The sequence below is a fragment of the Phyllopteryx taeniolatus genome, chromosome 17 (assembly GCF_024500385.1).
Source record: "Phyllopteryx taeniolatus isolate TA_2022b chromosome 17, UOR_Ptae_1.2, whole genome shotgun sequence".
NCBI lineage: Eukaryota > Metazoa > Chordata > Actinopteri > Syngnathiformes > Syngnathidae > Phyllopteryx > Phyllopteryx taeniolatus.
The window spans coordinates 15,285,165-15,306,593 of record NC_084518.1 but is presented as its reverse complement, the minus strand read 5'-3'; the positions used below and the strand labels follow the sequence as shown (position 1 = coordinate 15,306,593).

At 39.0% G+C, this 21,429-nt stretch overlaps 4 protein-coding genes across 5 annotated transcripts; all 4 read right to left on the bottom strand.

Moving 5' to 3' along the window:
- Positions 1–94: 94 nt before the first annotated feature.
- On the bottom strand, positions 95–4,193 carry psmg1 (proteasome (prosome, macropain) assembly chaperone 1). Its single transcript, XM_061752455.1, has 7 exons — positions 3,972–4,193; positions 3,043–3,146; positions 2,810–2,946; positions 2,537–2,599; positions 1,755–1,953; positions 1,494–1,624; positions 95–250 (listed from the first exon to the last, which is right to left on the bottom strand). The coding sequence occupies exons 1-7, from the start codon at positions 4,091–4,093 to the stop codon at positions 173–175; spliced, it is 834 nt and encodes a 277-aa protein (XP_061608439.1). The 5' UTR covers positions 4,094–4,193; the 3' UTR covers positions 95–172.
- A 288-nt stretch (positions 4,194–4,481) lies between these two features.
- On the bottom strand, positions 4,482–7,613 carry nhp2 (NHP2 ribonucleoprotein homolog (yeast)). The gene is made up of 4 exons (XM_061752460.1): positions 7,266–7,613; positions 6,976–7,045; positions 5,461–5,566; positions 4,482–5,349 (listed from the first exon to the last, which is right to left on the bottom strand). Exons 1-4 carry the CDS (start codon positions 7,429–7,431, stop codon positions 5,224–5,226), a joined length of 468 nt encoding a protein of 155 aa, XP_061608444.1. The 5' UTR covers positions 7,432–7,613; the 3' UTR covers positions 4,482–5,223.
- Positions 7,614–8,354: 741 nt separating this feature from the next.
- On the bottom strand, positions 8,355–16,544 carry LOC133467515 (T-cell immunoglobulin and mucin domain-containing protein 4-like). 2 transcript variants are annotated; one of them, XM_061752457.1, is made up of 7 exons: positions 15,587–16,544; positions 14,199–14,537; positions 13,176–13,241; positions 12,911–12,927; positions 11,816–11,906; positions 10,632–10,659; positions 8,355–8,712 (listed from the first exon to the last, which is right to left on the bottom strand). In XM_061752457.1, the coding sequence occupies exons 1-7, from the start codon at positions 15,639–15,641 to the stop codon at positions 8,580–8,582; spliced, it is 729 nt and encodes a 242-aa protein (XP_061608441.1). In that variant the 5' UTR covers positions 15,642–16,544; the 3' UTR covers positions 8,355–8,579. The 2 variants fall into 2 exon arrangements, with proteins under 2 accessions (XP_061608441.1, XP_061608440.1); XM_061752456.1 differs by having other exon boundaries at positions 12,863–12,927; positions 15,587–16,340.
- Positions 16,545–16,912: 368 nt separating this feature from the next.
- Positions 16,913–20,372, bottom strand: LOC133467196 (hepatitis A virus cellular receptor 1 homolog). Its single transcript, XM_061751783.1, has 6 exons — positions 20,239–20,372; positions 19,192–19,381; positions 18,275–18,423; positions 18,033–18,172; positions 17,854–17,962; positions 16,913–17,256 (listed from the first exon to the last, which is right to left on the bottom strand). The coding sequence occupies exons 1-6, from the start codon at positions 20,288–20,290 to the stop codon at positions 17,174–17,176; spliced, it is 723 nt and encodes a 240-aa protein (XP_061607767.1). The 5' UTR covers positions 20,291–20,372; the 3' UTR covers positions 16,913–17,173.
- Positions 20,373–21,429: the final 1,057 nt, after the last annotated feature.

Below are 21,429 nucleotides of genomic sequence, written 5' to 3'. Positions count from 1 at the left end.
TAAAGCACTGGAAGTGCAATTTATTTTCCACCCTCTCCTACGACTACAATCATATAGCGAGGTTACATATCGCTTTATGACGGAAATGGCGACACACACAAACAATCAAAGGCGTTTTGTTCACGTTTTTTATTTATTTAAAAAATAGGCCAGTATTTTGGCACAAAATCTTTCAGATGTAAAGGTTACTCTGAGGGTCTCTGGTTCTGCCAATCTTGCGGAGGGCGTCTGAGCTTGGGCATGGATCCAACTGAGGGGAGAAAGAAGATTATCCATTATCCATCCATTTTCTGTACCGCTTATCCTCACTAGGGTTGCGAGTATGCTGCAACCTATCCCAGCTAATTGCGGGCGAGAGGCCGGGTACACCCTGAAGTGGTCGCCAGCCAATCGCAGGGCACATATAAACAAACAAACATTCGTGCACACATTCGCACCTTCAATCAACCTACCATGCATGTTTTGGGGAATTGGGAGGAAACCAGAGTACCCGGAGAAAACCCACCCAGGCACGGGGAGAACATGCAGACTCCACACAGGCGAGGCCGGGATTTGAACCCGGGTCCTCAGAACTGTGAGGCGGACGTGCTAACCACTCGAGGTTTTCTCCTTAAAAATTACATATACTATTCTAAAAAGCCTTTCAATATTCTTTTAAGCCACTTCCACCATTTACACAGTTTGAACGATAACACTCTTTTTAACTGTAGGGAAATTGAACATTTTTAACTGTAGGGAAATTGAACATTTAGTTAAGTGATTCTTTCATGTACTATGAGTGGAAGCCCACGTACCACTAATAGTACACGTATCACACTTGGAGAATAACTGACGTAGCTTGAAAAAATACCTCTCACAAATCTTTGCACCATAAAGTAAAAAAAGGGAGTAACGCCAGTGTAATTAAACGCTGCAAGCAGCAACAAACGGGGTAATCACGCCCCTCTTTTAACAAAACTCAAAATGATAAACTTTGATGCCATCCTCCACCAACATAAGACAGCATAGGAAATAAAAAATAATTTTTGCATCGCCCATCTGTGTAGTATACGTGGAACTCATTTGGGCCAATTCCCCAGGAGGATTGCGTCGAAGTACGAATACTGGAGTTCGCCCGAAATGGCCGCTTCAAACAAAATGCTGAAATGTTTTCCCCCTTTCCACAGGTCAGTACTGAGCAAATTTGCACAAAATGGATGCTTCAAACCAAAATTGCGGACTTCCTGTTTCATTTCGCAAATGGGTCCCTTGAGTCTTGTTATTATAGACATGTATATCCAATTTTGTGTATGCTTTTTTTGTTTCAACTTTCTAAGAGAAGTTACCAAGAGTGCCACAAAAATGCATACATTTTCACCAGGATACACATGCTTGCAAAATGTGGTGCTTTTTCGGGGATTTTGAGACCCCCAAAAGGCGATAAATTCGGCAAAATCGTTAACTGTGAGCAGCATCAAAGGCTTGTAAACCATAAACATAAAAGCACAACTAACCTTTATGGACTTTCCAAGCTTGGCGAGTGCCGGCTTGTAGGCCTCCATGGTGACCGAGTCGGCGCCAATGACGTCGCTGAAGCACTGGTAGACGACGGCGGATATGCGGTGGACTTGGCAGTGGTTCAGCACTAATTAAAGAGCCAGGAGGACATACTGTAAAGCAGTCATTCCCAACCACTTGGCCGTGGCTCAATAAAGGTTGAGGAAACACTGCCAGGAGCATCACTATGAGAAGGTATGGTTGTTTGATGGTAATACCTGCAGCTGGAAGTCCAGTGAGTATGTTAGGCTGCTCCAGAGCCGGGCACACAGACGGCCCGCTGAAGGTGCCGGTGTGGAGGGAGCGCAAGAAGGGCGCTGAGCTGCCGCAAAGGTAGTCGGCGCTCTTGTAGTCGGCCACGGAGCTGTCAGACAGGACTGTCACGTCCAGGTCTCTGTGCTGCAGGCAGTCCAACACCTGCAAGGGGTCAGACACCACACAAAAATTCAAGCTTTTCCACCGTGCGACAATGAGGCGCGCTAAAGCGGCCACACCAGCGCGAAGCCCGTGTTCACACACTGGCCGTCACATTGAACTTTTTTTTTTTTTTTTAACCTCGCTCCTTCGCCTTCTCTTGGTGACGTGCAAACACTCACGGACAACAACGAGGCGCTCTAAAGTGGCCAAGCCAACCCGAAGCCCTGGTCCACATGCTGGCTGTAGGTCAGACTTAAAGAAAAAAAAAAAAAAAAACATTACGCGCTCCTTGCTCTTTTGCCTTTCTCTGCGTGATGTGAGCACACACACAGCCGACAATGAGGCACTCTAACGTCCACGCCAGACAGCTAGCTAGCTTTTGTAGGCTTCTGATTTCAAAACTGGCTATTCATCAATGTGTTGTGTATACTGTATGTAATTACAGTATATGAGGTAATCTTTCATTTATATGGGTTCACAGTTGTAGCGGCCCTCCGAGGGAAGTCATAACTATGGTGTACCCCGTGACAAAAATGAGTTTGACACGCCCGAGTTAGACTATTGTAAAAATAAATAAAAATACCTTTTCTGCCCACTGGAACTGCTGATCTTCTGCGACGTAGCATGTCAACTGGCAGATTAGAACCTAGAGAAGGAATGACACCCTAAATGTGATACCACTTTGCTAATCTGAAGTGTGAAAAACCTCATCCATCCATTGATTTTTATTTTTTTGTATATCATCTGTAGGAAATATGTGAAAATGTAGATTTTATTTATTTATTTTTTTGCAAAGGAAAGTCCAACAAGCATAGAAGATATTACGTCACGGTCATACTTTGGATTTTAAACTTACAGACGGCTCGTCCCTGTTTCGGTAGAAGAGGCACGCCGACTGCTCACCGCGTCCCGCCCTGCTCCTCTCGTTCCACACGGACGCGCGTCCCACGGCGTCCCACTTTTCCGAGGAGAGAACGTACACGGACAGAAACCCTGGCGGAGACGAGACGTCAGTGTTCAAGTCTGCGTGGAAGGGGTGTGTGTGTGGGGGGGGGGGTTCTTCTTTGTGTTGTTCGTGGTTTTGCTTACGGGAAGCGTTGTGTCCCACAGCGAGGATGAAAAGAGAGCACGGCAGCTTGTCTCCAGACTTGAGGTCATCACACACCTCAGGACCCCAATGGAGATGAACCTTCCTGATTAAAAAAAGGAATTGATTTAAAAAAAAAAAAAACAACTGTACAAAATGTCACAAACTCAACATGAAGTAATATGGAAAATGTACTTTTTAATTACTTGTAAACAAAAAGTTGTGCGTCTGTCTGAACAACCATGTGAATCCTTTGTTATCTGTCCATTTATGAAAATGTGTCTCCTTGACACCCCCAAAAAATGTTTAGAATTGCCTATTTTAATAGTTTAAAAACACATACTACCACAAACTATGATCCCAAAACCCTTTAATATCACTTCAAACTCATTTTACAAAATAAATGACTCACAGATGATTGAATTTAGAAAAAAATGCAGTGGACGTATATCGCCGTCAAGAGGTATCACTCCAACATACTTCCTTGACACCAATTGCTACGTTATCAACCAGGGAAAATAGTTTTTTTTTTTGTCAACGAATGGTTAAGGATAGTTTCCACAGAAAACTATGTAAATTGTTGAATAGTGAAACGTGAATATTTAGGGGTTCACAGTCAACTTGGTGATAAAATGTTGCCTCCACAAGTAAAAATGTAATTAAACCTCTCTGGGAGTGTGCGGCTTCACGCAAGGTACGCAGAGTTGCATTGTGAGTGTTGTAGGACGGAGATGATGAGCGACATTTACTTGATTGCTGGTTTAATCAGTGCTATAATTCCCGATCCTTGGGGTATTTTGATGAAAGTAAGGAACCTGGAAACTATTTTCAATTCGTGAAAAAAAAAACATTTCTCTTGTCTGTGTTAATTGCGCTTACTCATACCACCATCTCTCCCCTCGCCGGTTGAGGTAAATCGCCTCATGTTTACCTCTTTTCCTCGAGTTCTTTGCGGATTTGGGCGTCTTCGTCGTCCTCGTCAAAATCCTCTTCGTCGTCTTCTTCCACAGCCCGAGAGTAAACAGACAAAACCTCGCCGAAAAACGTGGCCATTATCCAAGCGAAAGTTCGCTTAAAAAGAAAAAGATTACTGATATAGCGATGGTGCGGCGGACAGGAGGTACTTCCGGTTGTCTTCCGCAATTCGCGATCTTTTCAAAATAAGACTGCATTGGCTACCGTTACTATCACAATCATGTATCTGTCCAATTTTAATTTTCAATACATTATTTTACGAGTTAGTTTTAATGACGAGTCGCTTTATGCAATATAAGCATGCTAATTGAATTTTAAATTGATGATCACGAAATACCCTTAAAAAAATAAAAATTTAAAAAAGTCCTTTCGGTTACGTTCCACAATGTTACAAGTACCACTTGTGGTACAAGAATCACTGAATTAAATGCAAATAACATGTACAGCATTTGTAGGTATGCATACATCCAGTTTAAAGATTGTTTTAATCCAGCAAAGTACATTGTTTACTTTTCGTGCAGAGTACTTGTTTTACTTTTCAAATACAGTTCATTTTTTAAAGTTCAGTTGCATTTAACTTAAGTACTGTACAATACATTTGGATTTAAGCTTTAAAAACCACAAACATTTATTCAACTAAGATTTTTAATTTATGCACAATACCGAATCATTTAACTACACTTTTTTCTTTAACATTGACACTGCACTTAAATATAGGAAAACAACAACAAAAAACACTTCTCTTAAATGATTTGATTAAAATGTAAACAATTTGGGAATGAGTGAATGACTCCAAATGTTGCTGCGTTCAGAATCATTCATCATTACTTACTCCCTTATCACAATTTTTAAAATGTTGTCTTAAAATGATTGTATTTTACATAATCAATACAATGCACTTAATGTTCATTCATGTTCTCATGCGTAGCTTTTTATTACTCTTATGTAGAACATGCATTTGTATTAAATGTAAAACAAAAGCTTGACATGCTTGTATACATTATGTTATTTTTAAAAGAATAACAGTAAAAGTAATTCACTTTACATAAATGTTACACATAAGCAGAAATAAAAATGAAAAAGCTCCACTATCAACTGCAAAATTAAATGTCCCATCACATTCAAACTCATTTCTCCAGCATCTGAACATTGAGGGGATGCGTCCTGCAAAGTGTCATTATCCTGTTGGATGGATCTTGTGTGTGAGCTCATAGCAGTCTGGGCATGTTGGTCACCTCCTCCAGACACTCGTCGTACGCCTCCTGATAGTTTTCGTGAGGTTTGATCATGATCACGCAGGTGGGCCTCTTGGAGCCGGCGGACGCGCCCAAGTCCTGCAGAGATGGCGAAACATTAGCCACGAAGACTCTTGATTGACTGGGGGTCGCTCGAGTGGCAGGTCTAAAACAGAAGACCCCCATACAGCATTGCGAGGAGCGACTCACCAATTTGGAGGGGATGTAGGCGTACGGTAGGTTTCTGTCCTCGCACATGACCGGAAGGTGGCAGTAGACTTCGATGGGTAGCGTGTCGCCGGCTAAGAGCACGATGCTGCACACAAGATGCACCGCATAAACCACGAGTGATGAGTAATATTTCAAACTGACATTTTTACATTTCATACAAAATGAATGAAATGAAGATGTTGAGGTTCGCTCTCGGAGTGACCAGGTTGGATAAAATTAGAAATGAGCTCATCAGAGGGACAGCCAAGGTTCGATGTTTTGGAGACAAAGTTGGAGAGAGCAGACTTCAATGGTTTGGACACGTCCAGAGGAGAGAGAGTGAGTATATTGGTAGAAGGATGATGAGGATGGAGCTGCCAGGCAAGAGAGCTAGAGGAAGACCAAAGAGAAGGTTGATGGATGTCATGAGGGAAGACATTTTGTTGGCAGTTGGTGTTCGAGAGGAGGATGCAGGAGATAGGCTCTCATGGAAAAGGATGACGCGCTGTGGCGACCCCTAAGGGGACAAGCCGAAAGGAAAAGAAGAAGATACAAAATGAATGAATACAGTCGTACTTCTATACTCACGAGAATTAAGAGTTTTGCAATATGAGCCTGTGCCGATTTTCTGTCTTGAGTTGCAAACAAAAATTGGAGTGCTAAATGGTGCCATGGAACTTCACAACAAGCAACAGAAAGCAAACAATTCTTTAAAAAAAAAAAGGCAAAGTGCTTGCTTCAAGCTGTTTATTGTCATTCCCAGTTTACATTTAAGCAAAAACAAACAATTACACGCTGAATGTTTAATCAAACCACAAATTGTGAACGTTTGCTAGGTTAATGCTAACACACAATCCAAAACGCCATAGACGTGCTGATGAAACTAGAATTAATGTTGTGGTCGTTATATAGCTTTTAAGCAATGGATAATTGATCACAAACGTCCAGGAACAGATGTAGACAGATAATATAACAATATCCACATGCATTTATTCTCTATCCTCTGTGGAAAAGGACTAATATTAACTAACTAACTTTGAGTAACTTATTTGTAAATTTGTATCTACTGCCATTTGGTGACCAAGGCACACACATTGAAGCATGAAATTAATTCTTTACATTCAATTTAATTATGTTGTTACTGTATGTTTTTATAAAGTAAAATACAGCGCTATTTTTCTTATTCACACTTAACGGCACACATACAACACTACAGGTGCTGTGACTCAGCTTGTCCTAATAAACAGGAATTACATCACCAAAAACTATTTCAATACACTCTTTTACAATGTTTTTATGTAATACAGTGCGATTTTTCTTTATTTAAAAACAAAAAAAAAGTGGTGGTGTGTTTGGGGGGCTGGAACAGATTAATGGCATTTTCAAATGCAGAAAATAAATGTATTTGATTACTTGAGTTGGAAGCTTGGTAACGGAATAATTTAAACTCAAAAGTCAAAGTAGGACTGCATTTTATGTCTACATTGCATGGGAATAAAATCATGGAGGACTCACCCTTTCTCACCCTTTCCAATAAACTTTTGAACTTCTTTCACTCCTCGGCGGATGTTCTTTAATTTGGTCGCTGAAAAGACAGCCACCATTTTAAAACACATTTTTTAAAATATGATATTTTAATCATCCATTTGGCTAAACAGTCGAGCTAAAAAAAAAAAAAACAATTAAAAAAAAAAAAAAAGATTATTATGAGACGAAGTCGCAGCGTTAAATGCATTAAAGCGCCAAGAAGAGAGTCAAACTATGCCGGAAATGAACAATGTGGCACGTTAAGTGGTTAAATATACCCTTTTTGACGCATTTGTAGAGTTTCTTGCTGAGCTTTCTCGTGGCTAGCGGCTGCGCGATGGCGTTCATGTTGGCCACCAACTCCTGGTAAGACCTCCCGTTACCACCGCCAGCCGCTGCGGCGTCCTCGACGGCGGCCACCTTTTCCTTCTTTACCTTAGTCATGTCTGAGCTCCAAAATCAACAATGGATTGTTTTTGGTTTTAAACCAATGGACTCAGGTCTTATTGGTGAGTAGGAGGAAGCTTTGCTCGCTAACTGTTAGCAAAAGCCAAAACACAACATGTGCTCATTTTAGGAGTCTTCTTCTAAAACGGGTCTCGACGTGGATAACAACAGCGCTCCCACTGGATCGGAGAGTCACAACAGTTGGATTCAAAAAATCAGTTTAAGTAAAAAATAAAATAAATAAAAATGAAGCAAAAAGTAAAAGCAATAATGATCATTCATTAATTTAAAAAAATATATATATATATATTGACGATGGAGGACAGTCCTGCAGTTGTTGTTAACTTGGTTATTACATATATTTTTGATTGATTACCCCTTGTCATGTTTGCTATATAATACTGTGTACCTTTATATTGTGCTTAAAGTTGTACTAAAATAGAGACTTTTGTCAAGGCTACAACCCATTATTCATGTTCACATTAGTTTTTATGGGAACATTATGTGCGAGTAACAAACTATTCAATTTATAAACCCCGTTCAATAACGAATTAAGTTCGTAAATTGAGCTACCACTGTGCAATATAATACAAATGTAAACAATTAAATAAAAAATAAAAAAATGTCATTATGGACACGCACTTTCCACAAAAAAACCCAAAGTAAAAATGCGATAAAAAAATACGTAATACTTATGATCATTTAAAATAAAAATACATTTTTGGGGGAAAATGTATAACATTTGTAATATAAAATAAAACAAAAACATGGAAAAATAATAGTTGTTGGCGAACCTTACAGCAATTTATGAAACACCAGGAGAAACATAAAGACAGACAAGCCGACATCACATGCCATCCCACCAGGCCCCGCCTCTAAAAGGGTCATGTATGTACAGTAAACAGACACTTCAATGTGTAGAGTATTTTCTATACATTTTATACATTTGCTTGTAATTATTTTTTTTCTGTGTTCAAATACATTAACACTGTATTTAAAAAATATGTTTTAATGCGTTTCAATCTGTTTAAAGTGTGTGGGAGGTGTAAAAACTGCTTTTTAAAAAATGAAATGAAATGTTTTGATGAACCCTGTCAGTCGAACCAGGACGCCCCGTGGCGGTAATGGCGAGGCCGCGGAATGCGTCAGGGTAAATAGTCGTATTCGTCTCCCGCCATCTGGTAGATGTTCTCCACGACTGCAGCTTGGTGCTGGAGGTGCAGAGCCGACGACAAGGAGCTGAAGCGCACCGAAGGGACAGACGGTTGCTGCTGATGACTGGAACACAAATTCATCACTGTCAAATGATCTTATTTGACAACTAAGTTGAAGAAAGTTGGTGTTTTACGATTCACAAAAGGTGTCGTGGAAAGCGGCAGGCGGTGGTGCCATTTCACATTCTTGAAAAGAAAAGAAAAAACGAACAATACACGATGAGATTAAAAGTTATCATTTGAGTAAAGTTGTAGATTTTCAAAATTATAGTCATATTTTTACAAAGATACATTTGAATATTTTCAAGAAGAAAATCCCATTATTTTGAGATTAATGTTGTAATTTTCCGTGAACAGAGTTGATTTTCAATATTTAAGTGCCGATTTGATGAAAATAAAGTTGTATTTTTTTGAGAAAACATTTGGAATTTAATGAGAATCCATTTGTATATATTTTCAAGAAAAACGTTGTGTATGCTTTGGATTAAAGTCGGCATTCTACGAGGATAAAGTCGTGTATTTTCAAGAAATAAAGTTGTGATTTTGTGGGAAAAAAAATTTTGAGATAACATTTTTAATTTTTTTTTAGATAACCACGATAATTTAAGATGTATATTTTCAAGATTAAAGTCGGAATTCCACGAGAATAAAGCTTTTTGAGAGAAAAAGTTTTTTTTTTTTTAGAATAAAGTTGTTGTTTTTTTGAGATAGAAAGTCACGATTTTCTGAGATTGTGCATTGTCAAGAGAAAAAGTTGTATATTTTTAAATTTACAGTCGTAATTTCGAGAATAAAATCATACATTTTGAGATATAAATATAGAGAAATAATACATAGAATATTTAGAGAAAAAGTAACATATTTCCTCGAACAAAACCTTTAATTTTATGAGAATAAAGTTGTATATTTTCAAACATTTCTTTGTGATTAAAGTCTCAATTTTAACAGGAATATGTTATACATTTTCAAGGTAAAAGTCATACCCTCATGAGAATAAAGTAGGGACATTTCGAGAAAAAACTGAAACTTTTTAGATAAGTTGATGTATTGTGACAATAAACTCGAATTTTCAAGGATAAAAAGCTTTTATTTAAAGATTCTTGTGACTTCTGTATTCGACTAAACAGAACAAAACAATTCCTTCCGGTTTCGCCTCTGAAGGTTGGCCAGTTTTGTTTTTACGTAGCTAGTAAACGTTGATTCACAAAAAAAAGACACAATAAGAAGACACACGTACCTTCAATGGTCTCCGCCAGTCACCTGAACCAGAAGCAATTGCAACATTTTGTTTTGCCGAATGCGAAACTGAAACTTATCACGTTATAACTTCATAAGTTATCAATTTGAAGAAAAACGAAACCAGTTGTAGCTTGTTTATATTAAAGTCATATTTTATGAGAATAAAGTTACTACATGTATACTGGCCAATAGAGACGTGTGCGATTGAGCCTTGTGTGCTCTGTTGACTCTTGCCTTTGGGACAATTGGCCTTGACCTTATGACTTGACCTTTACGTGGCTGTGCGTAGCCTATAGCTAGAATTTAAATTTGGTTTTGTAGTTCAAGTCATACATAGTAGGAGTTTAACAAGAAATGACACAGACTGACATTCTTGAAAAAAAAAACAACAACATTTTCTTTTGCTGATATCTATCCAAGTATTTACTTTCATGTTGACTCTAGCGCTTATTTTTCAACCTTCAGTGATGCCGATTGAACCAGATATCTCGAACCTACTTGTACTTCCAACGAGTCAGAGCCAAGAGATGTGTGAGAAAAGGTTTAACATCCTCTTTTTGACACAATCTGCTGAGTGATTTGCGCTTTTTTGCTGTCTCTGGTTTTCCAATAGCTGTTATATACACGACGTGACTCATCTCTGTGTCTGAGTCGCACCAGTCAATGTGTCATGATGATATGTCACGCAAGAGATGCAGCACATACAAAAACAGAAATGTGGCCAAGCCACAGGGTGAAACCTACATTTTGGTGAGTCGCCGCCGTCGTTTACCTGAAGAACAAAAGCAAAAAGAAGTTCAGTTAATGTTTTGTAGCACACAATTTTGGGTACCATTTTATTTCTAATGGCCTTATTTTAACACAAAATTCTGCAATGCAATGTTCAAAGGTTTAGTTTTAAGAGAAGATATTTTTGTGATATAAAATCCGATTTTTTGGGGGGAAAATTGTCTATTTATGAGGATAACAAGTAGGATATTTAAAAAAAAAAAGTATAATTTTAAAACAATGAAATGGTCTATTTTCAAGAAAAAAAGTGAGAATTTTCTTAGAATAAAGTCACATATTTTTAAGATGTATGTAATTTTAAGAGAAAAAGGTTGCCTATTTTCGGAATAATAGGTCGTAATCTTATGAGAATAAAATTGCAAGTTGTCCCCCTAAAAGTTGGATATTTCTTAGATTAAAGTCATAATTTTATAAGTATAAAGTCACATAATAATAATAATAATAATAATAATGATAATAATATTATTACGAGAATGCATTTGCATATTTTGAGATCATTTTAATAATTTGATGTGAATGAAGTCATATACTGTATTTTCAAAAAGTTGTATATTTTTTAGATTAAAGTTGGAATTTTACAAGAATAAAGTGAGATATTAAAAAAAGGATGCCTATATCGAGATTAAAATAATAATTTTATCAGAATAAAGTCAGATATTTTCAAGATGTAAAGTCATAATTTACAAGAGAAAAAAATGCATTTTCACGTGATAAAAAAAATTATATTTTTGGGATTAAAGTCATAATTTTACAAGCATAAAACTGTATATTTTTCCCAAAAAGTTGTATAAGTAAAACGTTGTAATTTTACAAGAAGAAACCTATATATTTTGAAGAGTAAAATGTAGAGATTAAAATCGTATGATCGCCAACGTATAAAGATCGTAATTTTACAATAATAAAATTGCATGTTTTCAAGAAAAAGTTGTATTCTTTCAAGATTAAAGTCGTAATTTTTCAAGAACAAAATAAAATATTTTAAAGATACAAAATAGTCATTTTATGAGGAAAAAAGTTACAACCGAGATAAAAGCATACCTTAAAAACGTCGCAAGGATGCAGAGACAAACAAACACGGGCAAACTAAACTCGTAATTCTAAGGATTTAAGGTGATCTTAGGGCGGCTGGAGCGACCTACTGATGACGCCGATGACGACAGCGATCGTGACGAAGAGGATGAACCCAAAGAGAACGCCCATCACAACCATAGACATCGGGACGCTGCCATGCTGTATAGGAAGACAAAATGCAAAATTTCATGGGAGCACCATCACAAGATATAGATGCAATAAAACATACCTTAATCATGTTTTACTTATTCAAAAAGTCTTCAGATGGAACATAATGAGGAAACAAATATGTTTTTAATGCTTATATTGAAAGAGTTTGAAGCAAATGATTCAGGTTATGTGATTCATCGTTTCAGCCTTGGAGTGAAATTAAGCAGCCAAGTCAATCTTTTGTCAGCTCCCTATATTTGAAAATGTGTCTGTGTGTATGCCGTTCAAAGTTTGTAATAACCGCCCCTACGTTGAGTTTCTTCACCCATGACATGATCAGCTAGGCTGGGTGAAGATCCAGAGTCACTTTCAAGCATCCGCCATCCTACACTGTCTGAAATGGGATCATGGAGAAACACCCACATCCCCGACAGGTGCGACACCCCTGCTCTCAAGTCATATCCAAAAGGAATGTTTGGTTGGATGCGCAGAGTAGCGTTGGTAACAACGCACGACTCGATTTGTCGACGCATTGGCGGTATTTGTGTTCGGACGTGTCCATGCACCACATACACACAGTGCAATGTAATGACTGCTGCCCCCACAAGTTGAAATGTTTTTTCCCCACACTGGGGGCTCTGTTTCTTGACAGCGAAAGCCGGACTCGCCATTGGTCCAGCGGCGCATGAGCTGGCTCATTTGCATGAGACAGGAACAATGAAACGGGGTGATTTCAGCAAGAAATAGGGTATAAATTGTCCTATTTTGTCGTGATCCTTGGGGTATTTTGATAATAATGTGTCACTGACATGTTATTAAGAGAACTGGGAAGTGTTTTAAATTGCGCAAAATGCATAATACGTCTTGTTTAAAATGTGTTCCTCAAGCTGCTGTTGTTTGCCTCCCTATAGTTATATACATTCAGAAGTTCTGAGGACTGCATATGGCACACAGAAATGTCTGACCTCATTTTTAGTTTTGATGTTGCTTGAGGAGGAATTTTGGAGGCCTACCGAGGAGGTCCTCTGAGCTGCAAAAAAAAAAAAAAAAAAAAAAATGAAGTGAAAGTGGACCATTACAGCCCAACTGCATCCGCTTTTCATATTTATATTTACATACAAGTGTTACATTTTCACATACTTACATTTTCTGCTAGCAGCAGTTATTAGACAACCTTCACCACCCATCCAGAGGGGTTTTCAATTAAAGCTTATTCCGACCGACTGGCATCGTTATTTGTTTAAAAGTGAAGCTGCGATTTCATGTGTTATGTCGCACCTGCTGTGCTGCCGGCGGCAACGCGGTCCGTAGACATGTCTGTCTTTAAAGTGGTGGTTTGAGGAGCTGAAACAGAAAGAAATCTTTATATAAAGTGTTTAACAAATGTATTAGGCCCGTACACAATGTAAGGCTTCTGCCTCACCTGCCCCAAATGAACATCATTGGCAATTTTTATGTTTCTGTAATGGTTATTACACCATTATGTAAAACATCGTTAACCAATTATTATTGTTATCCATGAATTATCCCATTTTACAAGAATAACAGAATGAAATATTAAAACACGTTATTTCTTGAGTTTGAGTTTGTTTGACTTCGTGAAAAAAAACAACTCACCAGTCAATGATAAAACTACATGAAAATAAAAACAGACCTTAAAAGTCTCTATCACAAAATAATAATAACGAAAGAGTTTCTATGTTTGCGTTGTACTATTGCTCGGCAGAATTTGTGGATTTCTAACTTGAAGGCCAGTATAAAATGAGATACATTTGAGAGCGCAAAACAATACCAACAGGCATATATTCTTTATATATTTATATAATTTTGTTGTTACAGTTTATTTACAGCCCCCTGGTAGCCAAAAGAAGAAGCACCACAATGCCCATTGAATAACTACGATGCACAAACTGTTTAATTATTTGCATCCCATTTTTACTGTTTGTTTTTATAAAATACAATACTGAAGAGTATGAATACACAAACGTTTTGTTAGTATTTTATTGGGGGATGGGGGGGGGGCTGGAACGCATTAATCGCATTTCCATTAATTTCAGTGGGGAAAGATGATTTGAGATACAAGTGTTTAGAGTTACAAGCGTGGTCTAGGAATGAACAAAACCTGTACGACAAGGAACCACTGGATGTGCGTTTTAAAATGATACAACATAATTTATTGCGAATTATTTTGCGCATCCCTAAGCAACGGCTTGCGTACCTCTGGCGGTCTGGGTACACGACACTGGTGTAGTGGTTCACATGAGGATAAATGTTAGAAAATGGATGGAATAACTTTCTCACCGTCCTTTATGATCAGCTTGATGTGATATTTCTTATCATTGAAAATACCATTGATCATCACCCGGCAGCCGTACTCCCCGGCGTCCTCCTTCTTCGCGTCCAGGATAGTCAACGAAATGTTCCCGGCCTCCAGCCGACCCAGCAGTTTATACCTTCTGCTGTTTGCCCTCACGCTGGACCCGTTGGTGGAGATGATCTGGTTACCGCAGCCCAGCAACGGCAAATATCCCCGGCTCCAACAGGCCGACAGAGGCCCGTGTTTAACGACGTCGTACGTACATGTCAGCGTGACGTGCTGACCCATGATGCCAACCACGGGCGAGGCGCCAGACTCACAGACTTAAGCACAGAAAAACAGATTTTACTTATTATGAATATCACATCTCCGGGTACTCTGGTTTCCTCTCACATCCCCAAAACATACATGGTAGGTTAATTGAAGACTCTAAATTGCCCGTAGGTGTGAATGTGAGTATGAATGGTTGTTTGTTTATATGTGCACAGCAATTGTCTGGGGACCAGTTCAGGCTGTACCCCACCTTTAGCCCGAAGATAGCTGGAATAGGTGCTAGCACGCCTGCGACCCTAGTGAGGATAAGTGGTACAGAAAATGGATGGATGGATGAATATCACAGTCACTCAACTATTTACTGTTTTTGTGCTCAATAACAGTATTGCTTTGGCGACAGCTGGTGGCATTTTGGAATTGAGGTGAGTTGAGGAGTTTCATTTAGGCAAAAGTAGTCCTTTGCCACCATCTTGTGGCACCTATAGGCAAATACAGTGCAGTATAGAGACATTTTGAGGGGTGCGTCAATCACGCTATTCACGGGAGTTCACTTATTTATCTAATGACAACAAACAAAAACATAAAACAAAATCCTTCAGTCACCAGAGATGCTGAGTAATAAATGCATCAATGTGTGCAGATCGCTACAAACGTATTTTGGTTGTCGAAGTTAGCTGTAACAAGTTTTGCTCTAACCAACACACGAGAGGACAGAAAAATGCGACGTCGTCGAGGGAGGGCGAATGTGAAAATCTGATTGGTTAAAGAAGCAGTCCTATTGCTAATATAGTTTTAATTAAATGGGCCAGCACTACTGATTCTGAAGGCTCTTATGCAGATTAGACATGAAATAGCAACTCATAGAGGCTGAAACCTGATTGGACGAAACCAATCCAACATCCACATACATGTACTGGAAGAAACGCAGCAGAGAGAAATGCTATGAAATGAAGAGAATAGACTGTTTGGACTAAATGAAAACAATTTCATTGAACAAATATTAGAATTTAGGTTTGAATGTAGGTCAGTGCTTGTGATAGTGTTTAGGCCAGCAAAGACCTTTTAATAAAATAATGTTCACAATATAAAAGCACGATACCTGTAAGAAGGAGGCAACAAAGGAGCAATGTGCTAAAGCGGGTCGTCATCTTCATGAGGCACCAGCGAGAATCGTCATCTTCATCGGCCAAGTCACGACCACAAACACGACGCCTGTGCAAATGAGATGTCCTGATATTTTTTTTACCAGCATGACTTCATTTCAGTGGCTCAATCGACTTCCTGTATAACAAAGGCCCCCGGGTTTCACTTCTTGAAGGTCGTGAGCGCTGTGTCACTTAAAATCTTTTTTTTTTTTTTAAGTAAAAAAAAAAACAGTTGTCCTCATGACTAATTTAAAAAAACAGCAAAAAAAGAATCTAATTTAAAAAAAGACGTGTCCTTTCTGTTGGTTAAAATGAGAAAAAAGTCAACAAAACAAAAATATCTGTTGTCCTGACTGCTAAAAACAGAAGAAGAAAAAATGAAAGTAAAACATAAAAAAGAATTGTCCTCCTTATTGGGGGGAAAAAGAAAACAAAACCCAACTTAAACAAGCTAACAAAAAGGCCGGTCCTCCCATTTGATGAAAAAATAGAAATAAAGTCATTGTTTTATATACAAAAAGGAAAAAGACTTGTCCTGCGTACTGGTAAAAAAAAGAAGAAAGAAAAATGTACCGGAAACTAAACTGAAAAAAAAAATCCTCACACCAAATAGAAAATAGAAAAAAAAAAACTGAAAAAAAGCTTGGTCCACCCAATAGTAAAAAAAAAGTGACTTGTTAGACTTACTGGTAAAAAAGGAAAAAGAAAAAGAAAAAACTAAGAAACAATTATTTGTACTAGTAAGAGAAGGGTGAAAAAATAAATAAATGAAAGAACAAAAATTAACTTAAGCATAAAATAATAAGGTGTAGTGGTACACTCGTCTGACTTTGGTGCGGGCAGCGTGGGTTCAGTTCCCACTCAGTGACGGTGTGCATGTGAGTGCGAATGGTTGTCCGTGTCTATATGTGCCCTGCGACTGACTGGCGACCAGTTCAGGGTGTAGTCCACCGTTTGCCCGAAGTCAGCTGGGATAGGCTCCAGCGCCCCGTGACCCTAACCCGGATAAGCGGTGTTGAAAATGGATGGATGGATAAAATACAAAACCCACAGTTAAAAAACGAAAAAAAAACAGTAAATGAATAAAAAAAAGTCTTGTCTTCCCAACTGTTAAAATGTAATTAATGTTGGTGTCAATGGGTTGCAGAATATCAATATTCTTATCTATGCCATCATCAGTACTATAGTAAATATACTTGAAAATGATTCCTATCCTGGCCAAAGTTTGTGAACTTTTTATTGTGAAAAAAATAAAATAAAAAAATATGATTTCATCCTGGATACAGTAACGTCCTGCGGTATGTAGACAATGATAGCGAGTTTTACAAAATGTGTAAACACTGATTTAATTCATTAGAACATTGTCAAAATACATACCATATGTATATACTCAAAATAAAGCAATATTGAAAAATCAATATGGATACAAATTAAGCTTTTTTTAAAATTGAGATTTAATATTTGAGGCTGGTTTCACCGCATATCTCCTTTGACTCTAAAACAAAAACAAAAAAATGGAGGAAATAACATTGTATCTGAGTCTACAGATACACATCGTCCACCGCCTCTTCTGATTGGCTGCCGCTGCTGTCTGTCACTGCTTTCTGAGTAGACCTCCAGATTCCTGCAGCCAACAATAAATAAGTAAGACTAGAAAATGAAATTTCTGTAGGAATTGCACGTGAATTTGTTGCTGAAAAAAAAAACGTGGAATTAAGTGAATTGTTGAAATGAAGAAAGTCAGTCTTCAGGTTGTATTTGCTTGAATCGGTCGAGAAATGTGGAAGGATAAAGTATACATACAAATGTTTCTTGATTTGGGATTTTTTGTGTGAAAAAGTGGGAATTCGGGGAATGTGGTAAGTAGTTCCCAAGATATTCCAAATGAGACCAATATTTTGACGTTGGAATGTTTTGAATCAGTCAAGAAATGTGGAAGGAGGAGGGAGACATGTAAAAATGGCAATTTGTGCATTTTATTGTAAAAAATATGGAACTTTTTTGTTAACCGTCACATTCACTTGATCATTCAAGTGAACGTGACGTTAAACAAAAAAAGTTCCACATTTTTCCCATTTCAAATCCTGTTTATAGGAATTGTGGGAAAAGTTGAAATTTTTGGAATGTGGTAAACAATGCAATGCATTTCCTGAATTTGTTTGTCGTTGTTTTTTTTTTCCTAAGTGTGCGTGCGTGCGTGCATGTGTTTGTGTGTACGCACTGTAAGCCGCAGTGAGTATCACTGCAGGTATGAAGACGATGAAGGCAATTCTGAGTGTGTTTCCGAGGAACAACCACAGATTGTTGCCGTCTTGCTGCCGGACAGGCGTCTGTTGCGAGAGACAACCGTTAGAAAAACACCAAATTGGGCCATCTGCCACCCAGTTCTGTTGTCCATACCTGAACCCGCGCCACCACCGGTCCGGTTGTGTCGTCTACTGTGCTATCCCACAAGATCATGCTCTCTGTGACATCACTTCCTGTCCCTGGTTTGATATTACCACCTGGTGTAGTCGGCGGTGCGTTCAGGTTCCTGCCGCCTGAAGGAGTGTGTATGGAAAGCCGTTCTGAACATTTATTCTCCTTTACATAAATCAGTTCGAGCATTTGTTTCAATCGTAAATGGCGTATGATGAACCGACCTTTGATGACGATGAGGAGTACGGAGGAGGTTTTGTCGTTGAAGGGTCCCGGCAGCTGAACCCGGCAGTGGTAAAAGCCAGAGTCCGAAGAGCGCACGTCAAAGATGGAGAGATAGGGCGCTTCGCCTGGGCCTGAGAACACTGAATACCTGCAGAAGAGGGCGAGGAGAAGGTTAACCATGGAAACCACATGGAACAATAAGTTACTTTTCCGTCAAAAGTAAATAAAAGTCCGGGTTAACCCTTATGGAGGGAAATTTTGTAAGATTATTTGTAAGAAGGTGGCACGGTGGTGACTGGTTAGAGCGTCAGCCTCACAGTTCTGTGGACCCGGGTTCAATCCCCGGCCCCGCCTGTGTGGAGTTTGCATGTTCTCCCCGTGCCTGCGTGGGTTTTCTCCGGGCACTCCGGTTTCCTCCCACATCCCAAAAACATGCATTAATTGGTGACTCTAAATTGCCCGTAGGTGTGACTGTGAGTGTGAATGGTTGTTTGTTTGTATGTGCCCTGCGATTGGCTGGCAACCAGTCTGGGTGTACCCCGCCTCCTGCCCGATGACAGCTGGGATAGGCTCCAGCACGCCCGCGACCCTAGTGAGGAGAAGCGGCTCAGAAAATGGATGGATGGATGGATTATTTGTAAGAAATATCACAGATGCCATTTTGTGTTGTGAGGGGCGTCAATTAGGTTGTTGTAGTATGGTCTGCTGCCTCATTTTTGTAAGAACACAGTTTCCTGAAGTCACATATGGCTGCTTGTCACCATACTATAAATTACACAAGCAGGTAATATAACCGAACAAATTCATCAGTCATGTTGGTGACTGAATCAGTCTTGAATAGTTTTAGTTTCAAATGGAGTCTATTTGTTGTAACAAAGCATTCTGGGACTTGTAGTCCTGGTGCGGAGCGGCGTACCTGTACGAGCTCTTGTACAGGAGGCGCTTGCCGGCTACGTTGATCAGCATGTTGTGGCAGGAGAACACGGCTGGCTCACCTCTGCCCCAGCACACGTGCACGCCTCTCCGCTCGGCCACCGCCGACCGACACGGCAGTGCCACTCTACGCCCGGCCACACCCACCACCGTCTCTGCGGGACCCGCCCACACTGAAGCGGCCGCCAAAAAAAAAAAAAAAAAAAAAAAAAAAAAGAAGAAAAAAAAAGATCATTGCCAATGCGTGAGTGACTATTGCAACATTGTCCAATAAAATCTTGTACCTGCGTATCTCTAAATATTGTAAGAATTTATCTTTAGATTAGACAAAAACAGACAAGAACAAAGTGGAGGGAATTATGAAGTCCCAAATAGCAGTCAGTGTTAGCATAAAACCTTCAAGCTTCTGCTAAAAAGCTAAAAAAAATTTAAAAAAAAATGTCGTGAAAAGCCTGTTAGAAGATCTGAACTTTATTTGGGGTTAATAAGAGGCACTTTAAATCGTGGAAAGGTTAAAGACTTTTAATGTGATTGCCTAAGTCTGAGCACAGCCCCATCCCCGCTTCACAGAGCGTCTGCGCACATGTGCAACCAGATGATCTCACTTGTTTATTTTCAATTCCCCTCTGAGAGACAGATGTATTTTTGTTCAATTGAGTTGTACAGGTTATAGGTCATATTAGGGATGGAAAATGGCTTGAATTGATTTATCTTGGCACATTTTCTACATCACAAAAACCTGGCATTTGAACAGGGGGGGGGGGGGGGGGGTCAAGACTTTTTTTTTTTTGTAAATCACCACTACATTTGTCATTTAAACAGCATTTTAAGTGTCTTGGGTCTTACAAAGAAACTGTGAGTAAAACTGGGTTTCTTTTATAGAAAAAAGGATGTTTTTCCTTTCGTGTTAGAAAAATACTTTTCTTTCGCTAATGGACTACGGTGACATCTCCTTTTTCTTATTCAGTACATTTTCAACCAATCACATGCCTCCAACACAAAGAGGGGATCTTTTTGTGTGTGCACTCACCTGTGACTCCGGCGACACAGGTGACGAGGTAGAGTCGGAGCAGCGGCAGCATGCTTACCGTCGTGTTCCCATGAGATCCACGCCAGACGGACGGACAGACGCAGGAAAAAATAAGCAGACGACTCAGTTTTGTCACTTCCCTTTTCCTTTGGATGGTACATATTTTTAGAAACCCTTTCTGTAGCCCAAAAAAAAAAAAAAAAAACGGAAAATGAAACACACACAAAAACATCTATTGCTTTTATTTCTTAAACATCTGCCTGGCTAATTATCAACATCAGCGAAAACAGTTAGAGGTGACAGGTCATCCATTCTCATGTTGGGCTTCATTCCTGTCTCATTAGATTTCTTAAATTGGAAAGACAAACATGGCTTTATTGACGCAACGGCCTGCGTTGGACATATAGATGATAGTCACATTGGCTTCGGACCAACAAGACTGCAAGTGTAAACTAATAAGTCCCATGATTGCATTATTATTTATTTTCTTATAATTATCCTCGTGTAAGGAAGAGCGATCGGCAAAAAATAAACCCAGTTTCTTGTCTTGTAGAAATTGGCTGTGCCATATACTGCTGGGCCAATGGCACGTACAGATTTTGTTACCAATGCGACCAGAGTTGGATTTAAGGATTGAACAGGCGAAGCAAGTGCCGGATCCCAGAGTGCGGAGAAAAAAATGTCACTCCTGGAAGCAGGAGTTCATAAAATACACTGTGTGTATGTGACGGTTTTGGTGTGTTTTAATATTTCTTGTGTTTTCATATTTCTTTATGCTCAAGAACAACAGAGAAATCGGCTGCATGCATTTCATGAGACGAACAAACACCACCACCCTTTTAGACCTCCCTTTTAGGCCACATTCTCTTTCTTTCTTTCTTTCTTTCTTTCTTTCTTTCTTTGACCAACTGACTATCTGTCTGTATTATATCTTCGCACCCAGACACATTTTTAGAAATAAACAGATAACGAAAGATTGCTGTTTAATTTCACACTTGATGGTTGGGCTGGTACTCTGGAAACCCAACTATTTGTTTCGAAACAATAAAAGGTCAATTTACCATAATATCTCCTCTTTAAAAGTGAGTGCATCGACAACTTAGCAACTTTGTCACTTTATATTTAACAAGTAGACCGTTTTTCCAAACAGCAGCTTGCGAGAATTCCTGCAACTTTTATGCTGGCGCATTA

What these genes read in the sequence shown, in the direction of transcription:
- psmg1 (XM_061752455.1), bottom strand. Translation starts at nt 4,093, where the DNA reads ATGGCCACGTTTTTCGGCGAGGTTTTGTCTGTTTACTCTCGGGCTGTG. An exon ending in AAAGAACTCGAGGAAAAGAG is followed by an intron (nt 3,147 to 3,971) that starts GTAAACATGAGG and finishes TTTTTTAATCAG; the next exon opens with GAAGGTTCATCTCCATTGGG. An exon ending in GAAACAGGGACGAGCCGTCT is followed by an intron (nt 2,600 to 2,809) that starts GTAAGTTTAAAA and finishes TTCCTTCTCTAG; the next exon opens with GTTCTAATCTGCCAGTTGAC.
- nhp2 (XM_061752460.1), bottom strand. Translation starts at nt 7,431, where the DNA reads ATGACTAAGGTAAAGAAGGAAAAGGTGGCCGCCGTCGAGGACGCCGCA. An exon ending in CTACAAATGCGTCAAAAAGG is followed by an intron (nt 7,046 to 7,265) that starts GTATATTTAACC and finishes CTGTCTTTTCAG; the next exon opens with CGACCAAATTAAAGAACATC. An exon ending in ATTGGAAAGGGTGAGAAAGG is followed by an intron (nt 5,567 to 6,975) that starts GTGAGTCCTCCA and finishes TCTTGTGTGCAG; the next exon opens with CATCGTGCTCTTAGCCGGCG.
- LOC133467515 (XM_061752456.1), bottom strand. Translation starts at nt 15,641, where the DNA reads ATGAAGATGACGACCCGCTTTAGCACATTGCTCCTTTGTTGCCTCCTT. An exon ending in CAAGCTGATCATAAAGGACG is followed by an intron (nt 13,242 to 14,198) that starts GTGAGAAAGTTA and finishes TTTCTGTTTCAG; the next exon opens with CTCCTCAAACCACCACTTTA. An exon ending in ACATCAAAACTAAAAATGAG is followed by an intron (nt 11,907 to 12,862) that starts GTCAGACATTTC and finishes CTTCCTATACAG; the next exon opens with CATGGCAGCGTCCCGATGTC.
- LOC133467196 (XM_061751783.1), bottom strand. Translation starts at nt 20,290, where the DNA reads ATGCTGCCGCTGCTCCGACTCTACCTCGTCACCTGTGTCGCCGGAGTC. An exon ending in CTGTGTCGCCGGAGTCACAG is followed by an intron (nt 19,382 to 20,238) that starts GTGAGTGCACAC and finishes CGGCCGCTTCAG; the next exon opens with TGTGGGCGGGTCCCGCAGAG. An exon ending in CGGTGGTGGCGCGGGTTCAG is followed by an intron (nt 17,963 to 18,032) that starts GTATGGACAACA and finishes CTCTCGCAACAG; the next exon opens with ACGCCTGTCCGGCAGCAAGA.